At 50.2% G+C, this 9,016-nt stretch overlaps 1 protein-coding gene across 2 annotated transcripts in view; it reads right to left on the bottom strand.

Moving 5' to 3' along the window:
- AMFR (autocrine motility factor receptor) overlaps positions 1 to 9,016 on the bottom strand; it is a 47,267-nt gene continuing 38,251 nt past the window's right edge. The window contains exons 11-14 of one of the 2 annotated variants that reach the window (XM_027619602.2): positions 8,202 to 8,336; positions 5,357 to 5,440; positions 2,214 to 2,398; positions 1 to 1,552 (exon numbers count right to left, since the gene is read on the bottom strand). In XM_027619602.2, coding sequence (XP_027475403.1) covers positions 1,405 to 1,552; positions 2,214 to 2,398; positions 5,357 to 5,440; positions 8,202 to 8,336 — 552 coding nt within the window. In that variant the 3' untranslated portion in view covers positions 1 to 1,404. The remainder of the gene's footprint in view (positions 1,553 to 2,213; positions 2,399 to 5,356; positions 5,441 to 8,201; positions 8,337 to 9,016) is intronic. The other variant, XM_027619603.2, reaches the window with a different exon arrangement.

Genomic DNA, 9,016 nt, shown 5'->3' with positions numbered 1-9,016 from the left:
AAGAGTTTGCGTTTTTATTATTGTTTTACAATAAAAACAAATAGCTATGGTCTCAGCAAAACAAAACCAATTTTTTTAAAAAAATCACAGAAATCTACTAACAGCATTTCAAGGTAAGGCTTTTGAAAGATTTATTCAAATAAATTATCTTGGCCTAAGCATTTACTCATCACTCTTTTCAATTACTTGTCAACATTCCAAAAACTTTAGTTGTGTAAAATACATTTAAACTTTGCCAATAATTTTAAATACTGGGTTCTTCCCCAAAGGACTACCATAAAACTATGCTTTAAAACAAAACAAAAACAAAAAAAAAACAAAAACAAAAAACTGAATCCAAGAGGACATAAAACCGAACTATGTAGCCTGTGACTGCATGTTTCAAATCCTGAAAGTTAATTTGTGTGAAGAATTTGAAGAACAAGTTCAGGACCTGGGTCTGGTCCGAGGGAGGTGCACTTAACATCTTACCTTTCTGTTTAATGAAACCAACAGGAGCAAAGTGATGAAAACAAAGAGCTCCAGGGAAGATACAAAAGAGATCTTTATTTCTCCAAGAAAGCCCTCCAACTGTGACTGGCCCAGTTTGTAAGGCCCTCCTTTTCTCTAAGGACCAAACCCACAGACTTCGGCATCACCTCATTTACTTGCCCAAGGAATTCAAACTGTAACCCAAAGCTTGCTGCTCAGCCCCCATGTCTGGGGTGGGGGGCTGTGACCTCCCGAGCTGGGGACAGACACGCAGGGGTGCTCGTGAGCTGCCAGAGCACCAGCGTTAGCGGGTCAGGGCTCGGCGGGCAGTCCCCGACGGACTGGGACACAGCAGGCCACCTCCTCCCACTCTAAGGCCCCGGCCTTTCCCCTCCTCCGCTCCACCTGGCAAACCAAGAGTCACTTTTCCAAGAGGCCCCGCCGGCCTGGGGCTCCAGGAGCCTGGAGCTCTGGCGTCGGGAGCGTTTTGAGAGCAGCGGTCAGGCAATCAGACGTACCCGGCGGAGGAGTTGGGCCCGGGCCGCACAGCCCACGTGGCTCCTTAGGAGCCCTGCCCCCGGCCCGCCTGCCAGAGTTGGAGCTAAGGACACCAGCGGCCACAGTGCCCTCTCCGAGCGGCTGCGACCCAGGAATCAGAGCTGCTGGCTTCGGGGGTCTCTAGCCACCCTGTTCCTCTCGGTCACCCCACCCCTAAGAAGTCCAGTCAACACCAGAAGAGATCATGCCTCAAATTAAAATGTGCAGGGTTTCTAAAGGGAAGAGAAATGTCACATAGAAAGTATTACAAAAAAGGATTAAGTTTGTCAGCCGTCCGAACACTATTAGACCACATGCTTTATACAGCACAGCGCGGCCAGGCCGGGCCTGGGCGGCAGTGCTGCCGGAGGCCACGGAGGGGGCGGCGAGCGAGCACTAGGAGGTCTGCTGCTTCTGGAGCCTCCGCTCGGCGGCCGCGGCCAGCATCCTCCGACGCAGGGTCACGGGGTCAGAGGTCATGCCCTCTGACGGGAGGCAGCTCTCGGAGGCTGAGTCAACTTCAGAACTTCTGTTCAGGAAACGCCTACAAAACCCAAAGGACTTGCGTGAGGGGCGAGGGAAGCTCCGGAACACAGACCCGCAGAAACACACGGGCCGTGTCTTCATCTACCGTCCCCCCGCGCCGTTTCACAGACACCTTCATGAGGCGGTCACTCGGCAGCAGCCCGTGAAGAAGACACGTGGCCCTGGACGGGAGCAGAAGCTCTGTGCCGCAGGGACGAGGCCCGCCGAGGGCCACCCGCAGGGACACCCCGAGCTCCAGCTGCAGGCCCGGTGGCTGGGAGGGCGCGCGCCTGGGAGCGGACAGCAGGCCGGGCTTAGCCTCTCTGGGCCTGTTTTTTCAGCCCTACATCTGTCACGTGAATGCAGTGACAGTGCTCCCTCTGGGAGGTCAGAGACTCTGACTCATCACCACAAAGGGCTCGGGTCCCAGGAGCACACAGGTGCTCTGAGGGTGGCCGAAGCCGTCCTCGGGAGACAACCAGCCTGCCGGAGTTACAACCAGTTAGGCCCAGACCCTTTGGTTTTCCAAGAAAGGTTTGGAATCTGAACGTTTCTAAAGGTTTTTCATTGTTGGCCATCCGTTTAAAAAGGCACGACGTGGGCCTGACGTGACAAGGAACTCTGGGCCACCGGGTTGTGACTGGAGATTTCTATGAGCGAGAGCCAGAGGATCAACTTACTTGCGCGCCTGCTGCAGGAGGTCATCCTTACGCTGGACCAGCATGCGCTGCCTCTCGTCCGCAGACTTGGAGAAGCGGCTGCCCCGGGCCTCAAAGTCTTCCCCCTCACTGGGCTCCACCTCCACCTCACTGAAATCCAAGGCCTCCTCCAGCCGGGGACTGAGGTCTAGCGGCACACGCTCAGTCTGGGCACAGAGGAAGCAAGGGACCGCTGTGACCACAGGCTAACCTCCCAAGCAGATTCCCCACCCAACCTAAGTGCCCCAAACAATGTTCTTCTGGACCCACGGGGAGGTATGCTGCCAGGTGGGAAACCAGCAGCATATGTGTAATGGCCGATGTGGGCTCTGAAAGGCAGGCTGCTGCATCAAGCTTGCGCACCACTAGGAACAGCACCTGACTCAAGCTAGATGTTCAGTATTAGTGAAATTTATTGTACAGGATTACCAGCATGAAAAACATAGGCACCTTGAAACTGTACTCTCAGAAAATAATAAAGTTTGCATTCTGGGAAGTTTTTGTTCAGCTCTACAAATCGCTCCAACACTTAAACAAGTCTTATCACATTTACTGCACAAATTTTACACCTTCACTTGACTCCGAAAACAGAGGCAGGCAGATTAAAAGGGATAAATTCTAAGACTCTTTTAAACAGCTATAAATCACATGATTCCTTGTGTAACAGGATTATTAAAATGGGACTCTCTCAGTTTTGGCTGAAGCTCTGAACACTAAGACAATGCCCAGGCGCCTCCACACACTTAGGCCGGTGCCCGAACATCTATGCTCCTGCTACCGGACGGACCCAGGCTGGCCAGTGTCAGCCCAGCACCTACCTCTAGGTGACAAGAAAGTTGAGGTGGAAGAGGCTGAGAGATTAGCCTCTTTGTAAGACTTCCTCTGTGCGGCACTTATCTGTCACGCAGCATCACCACCCTTCCCTGCCTTCAGCCTAGCGAGTGAGGCGACTTGAAGAGAGCCATGTGTCCAGACTAATATTCCCTGGAGTTTGAGGGCCCTGGGAACTGGTGGTGACTCACACACCTGAGGAATCTCGAGACAAAGAAACCTGCTTGTGGCAAATAAAAAAAGGCCGCGAGGGGAGCAAGTTCAACTGGCATGGACTCCAAGGCCCTGCTGCGGGCCCTGCAACCTGAGGTTGTTAAAACAGACTTTGCCCAAAGGCCCACTTGGAGGGTGATATGGCCTCCCCAAAGGTAGGGGTGGTCATAAATAGCCAGCCCAAGTTAGGGTTTCCAGTGCTAGATGGGGCAGGGGGATCTGTGAGGTAACAACTGTAATACACGTGCAAGTGCGCGCGCGCACACACACACACACACACACACACTGGGGTCACGTGGCCTAAGCCACCCTCCTCCTGAGCCTGACTCTCACACACACACACACACACACACACACACACACACACACACACACACGCCTAAGCCACCCTCCTCCTGAGCCTGACTCACACACACACACACACACACACACACACACACACACACACACACACACACACACTCTGGGGTCACGTGGCCTAAGCCACCCTCCTCCTGAGCCTGACTCGGGAGGACGTGGAAAGAGCAGCTGGTGAATGGAGAAAGAGATGAAGGAAGGAAACAAATGCCCACCCCCAGCCCTGCCGGCTCCCGAGCCAGCCTGAGCTCAGGCAGGAGAGAGGCTCTGCACTCAGTGCTGGCACAGTTAATGCCATGCTTGGGCTACATTGAGGTCTTTGCTAACAGACTGTTATCCAAGGACTTCTTACTTCTTGAGAATGACTAAAAACGCTATACAGCATGCTCCTTGTGAAATAAGTAATTTTCCTTCACTGTGCTAGAAAAAATTCAGAAATCTTCACGTTAACTGTAAAAACAGAGTTGGGGAATCAGGACAGAAACTGAACGTGCTCTCCCCACAGCGGCCCCCAATGAGCCCAGCACTCAAATCTAGGCTGGACCAGCTATCCAAAATCCCAGGAATGCAAAACTGAATCCCTTCTGCAAAAGCCAGGCACCATTTTATAAATGCGGCCCAATCCAAACGCGGATTTGGATTTGAAAACCTTAACTCAGCAAATGGATTTGAAAATGTCTTAGTCTTAGGGTTTCCCATCTGCAGGGAAACCACACACAAGGTGAAAGCAGCTTCCATGTCACTCAGCCATTAAAGCAGCTGCTTCAAGAAGCTCTCCGACTCCCTGCTCCGCGGGGAGCCTGCTTCTCCCTCTCCCTCTCCCCCTGCTTGTGTTCCCTCTCTCGCTGTAGTCTCTCTCTGTCAAATAAATAAATAAAATCTTTAAAAAAAAAAAAAAAGTGCCCAAGAGACCCTGGGGGACAAGGCGGCACCAGTGTCGAGCCCTAGCCCCGTGAGTAGGAAGCCCCACATCACAAACGCAGACACAAAATGACAGGGTGGTTTTGGGGTTTTTCCAGTCTCTTAAGAAAGTTTCTGGAAAGTGTGGTCATTGATTAAGCAAATGAGAATTACAGACGAGGGGTGTGAACCGAACCCCCAGGGTGGGGGACTAAGTGTGTGCTGAGGGGAGCACCTCGGCCCTGGAAACCAGAGGAGCTGCTTGTGAAAGGGGCGGCCACCCGAGTCACCCACGTGCGTACCTAGGCAGAGCTGGCTCCCAGAATAACCACACTCCTCCCACCTCCACACCGCTCAAGAGGGTCTCATCTGCGTGAAGTGCATGGAAGTATCTGGAAATGCCGAGTTGGGCAAGTGAGGTGTGGGGAAGAACTTGAGAGAGCCAAGCCCCATTCGGTCACCTTCTGGGTTCAGATGTCCAATCACCCTGAGTCCTGCCTATGCCCGGCTTCCCTCTGCCCCTGCTAGTGCTCAAGCTCAAGGTGGCAGAGCTGGCCCGGGGACAGCATGACTCCGTTCTCCTCCGGGTCCTGAGGATAATGCCTGGGGAGCTGGCTGCAGGCCCTGGGTAGAAATGCAGGCCATGCTGTGGGCAGAGCTTGGTTTGTTCATCTGAAATCCTGGGACCATGTGGCACAGGGCCTTCTCTGCCACCCCGGCCCCAGGCCTCATGAACATCAGAGGCGGGACTGAAGACCACCACCAGGCACCACAGGACTGCCCCTGGGGACCCATACACACTCTCTCCGGGGTGCAGACCTTACCTGCACAGAAGCTTCTCCCTCCTCCTGGTCTCCGTTTGGCCTTTCCACAGGACTATTCAATGCAGGCCTGATGCCATCTGGGCGCTGCAAGAGAAACGCCCCCACAGACAGTAGGGAGCTGCTCGGGGCTAGAGGAGCAGGGCCGGGGAAAACCTGGGGTACAGAGGGGGCATGGGTCCCCAGCGCCGTCTGGGCTTTGACAAAGTCTGTGGCAGCAAAGAAATGAAGCTACCAATATCAAAGATAAGACAAGGGAGCCCAAGTATCCAAAATCTATAAAGAACTTCTCAAACTCAACACCCAAAGAACAAATGATCCAATCAAGCAATGAGCAGAAGACATGAACAGACATTTCTGCAAAGAAGACATCCAAATGGCCAACAGACACATGAAAAAGTGCTCAACATCGCTCGGCATCAGGGAAATCCAAATCAAAACCTCAATGAGATACCACCTCACACCAGTCAGAATGGCTAAAATTAACAAGTCAGGAAACGACAGATGTTGGCGGGGATGTGGAGAAAGGGGAACCCTCCTACACTGCTGGTGGGAATGCAAGCTGGTGCAACCACTCTGGAAAACAGTATGGAGGTTCCTCAAACAGTTGAAAATAGAGCTACCATACGATCCAGCAATTGCACTACTGGGTATTTACCCCAAAGATACAAATGTAGTGATCCGAAGGGGCACCTGCACCCCAATGTTTATAGCAGCAATGTTCACAATAGCCAAACTTATGGACAGAGCCTAGATGTCCATCAACAGAGGAATGGATAAAGAAGATGTGGTATGTATGTATGTATGTATGTATGTGTGTATGTATGTATGTGTGTATAGATATATAGATATATATATAAAATGGAATACTACACAGCCATCAAAAAGAATGAAATCTTGCCATTTGCAACATGGATGGAACTAGAGGGTATTATGCTAAGCGAAATAAGTCAATCAGAGAAAGACAAGTATCATATGATCTCACTGATATGAGGAAGTTGAGAAACAAGACAGAGGATCATAGGGGAAGGGAGGGAAAAATGAAATAAGACGAAACCAGAGAGGGAGACAAACTATAAGAGATCCTTAATCTCAGGAAACAACCTGAGGGTTGCTAGAGTGGTGGGGGGTGGGAGGGATGGGGTGGCTGGGTGATGGACATCGGGGAGGGTATCTGCTATGGTGAGCACTGTGAATTGTTTAAGACTGATGAATCACAGACCTGTACCCCTGAAACAAATATTATATGTTAACAAAAAAACTTTAAAAAATAAGAAAACAAAACAAAAAACAAGACAAGGGAGCCCGAGGCCTGAGCTTGAGTTATCAACTGGCTCCCATTCAGTGTCTCCTCGGGAGCAGTGACTGCACCACAAGAACAAATCGACAGCAGGTAACACTGACTGAGCACTTGTTGGAAACCGGACATGACCATCTCATTGATCTTAACACCCTGTGAAGTAGCTACTGTTGCTCTTCTCATTTGTAGCCAGTCTGAGATCTTGGCCAAGGCCACAGATGCTCTGGAGCCCTGCCCATCTCCCTGAAAGGTCCTGCCACCTCAATGCTGGCTTGCCAGTCTCTGTGCCTGAGAACTCACTCTGGCTGCACAAGGTCACTGTGCATCCCACCCCAAGTGGCCCTCAACCAGCAGCTGATGGGAAGTGGCATCCAAACACTCCTGCTCGCCGCCCCTCCAGAGGCCCCCCATGGGATCAAACTCTAGACATCCGCGACACTAAGCTGCTCTAACAAGCCTTTACTGGCCGCCTTCCCTCCCCCATCTCACAGCCCCACCTGCTGCCTGTGTGTCCTGGAACCTTCCCAAATGACCCCCTGGCACTTGAATCCTTGAACCAGGGTCTGCTGCTGGATAATCCAAAGTCAACGGCCAGGTCAAAAAGGGAAGGACAGATGAACCACGTCTAACGTCAGCCCGTTTGACTCCAAACTCCAGGCTCGTTCTCTCTTGAAAAGGTTCTCAAGTTTTAGGATTTTATTAACAGATTTCCATATATTCTTATACATGAAGTTGAATGATTTGAATGACTCCGTGGTCATGTATTGATCCCTTGGGCCCGCCAGAAAGCTTGCTTCAAAATGTTAATACTTCGGTCAAATCACTATGTCATACATCTGAAACACTGTACATCAAAAGGAAACATAATATAACATTGTAGGTCAACTACTTTTCTAAAATTTAAAGTAAATAAATAAATAAAATGTTCCTACTCCTTGTACTCGAAGAGGTTATAGAATGGGCCAGGCAATCTGACCTTGTTAATACACTCACACAGCGATTACACCCAATGGAAAATCACGTCAATGTGCAAAGCCAACCAGGGACAGAGGGCATTACCTCCTAGAGCCGGGGGTCAGCAAACAGTAGCCTGCAGGCCAAATTCACCCTCCACCTATTTTTGTAAATAGATGTTTCCTAGAACACAGTAAGGCACCTGCACTCACATACTGTCCGCGGCCACTACGGTGGCAGAGCGGAGACCTTACAACAGGGACCCGTGGCTCACAAAGCCTAAAATATTTCTATCTGCCCTAAAGAAAAAGGTTGCCAATCCTTGTCCGAGAGGAACCAACACTATGACCTCCTGGACTGGCCAGGCAGGGCAGGCAGATTTGCAGCGTCTACCTGTACAAAAAATTTCCCCAATACATTTGTCTTTGTCTTACTCTGAGCCCCTGGGGTGGGTCTGTCCTCAGTTAAAATTTGCCAAGTTAGGAAATTCACAGAAACCCTTCATCAAATCATGAATGATATTCAATTAAGGAACTAAACAGTTAATCTTACAGGATTAAATCTTTGTGAAGACAGAATCCATTTTTCACTTACCTGTGTAGGAAAAGGTACTTGAATCCGTCCTTCTAAAATGTTATCTGTTGTTATTTCTACCGAGCGTGTCAGCTGGAGGTCCTGCAGCACGAGGTGGTATGGAACCTGGGGAAACATTTCTTGAATCTGATGAGCCTGGAGGAATACAAATACAGAGGCCATGGAGACGTTTGCTCGCAACAGTTACTGCTCGGGGCTGCGGGGTATGGCAAGCTCTGCACCGTGAACCTGGCATCCAGCCTTGGAAACACCAGCAACGGGCCCCTCTATTCTGCACGTCCCTGTCACACCTCACTCCTTCTGGCGGGTTTTTCCAGGATGCCAAACAGGTAACTTGGGACACCATCAATTTCAAAATAAAAAGAGCACAGAAATCCAGCTGCATCCCAAAACAGGCTCAACGAGAATGTTCCAGTTTTAAAAAGTGTTCATTTTAAAGATCAGTGTAACTCAGGTATTAAAAAAAAAAAAAGCGTCCTCCTTAAAGAACACTGCCGAAAAGGAACAAACTTCTGATACACAGCCACATGGATGAAATTCAAATGCATTAGGTTAAGTGAAAGAGCCTGACTCACAAGGCTATGTACTACAGAATTCCATTTCTATAGCATTCTAGAACAGGCAAAATCAAAGCGACAGAAGACAGGTAGGTGGTTGCCAGAGACTGGGGGTGGGGAGAGGAAGTGATGACAAAGGGGCACAATGTCATCTGGGGGAAGGGAGATGGAGCTGTTCTAGATCTTGAGGATGGTGATAGCCACACAATTGTAGGAGTTTGCCAAGATGCACAGAATCGGATACTACAAAGTGTGAAT

The sequence above is a fragment of the Zalophus californianus genome, chromosome 17 (genome assembly GCF_009762305.2).
Source record: "Zalophus californianus isolate mZalCal1 chromosome 17, mZalCal1.pri.v2, whole genome shotgun sequence".
Classification (NCBI taxonomy): Eukaryota; Metazoa; Chordata; class Mammalia; order Carnivora; family Otariidae; genus Zalophus; species Zalophus californianus.
Note: the sequence above shows the minus strand (reverse complement) of the source record. Positions and strands in the feature narration are given on the sequence as shown.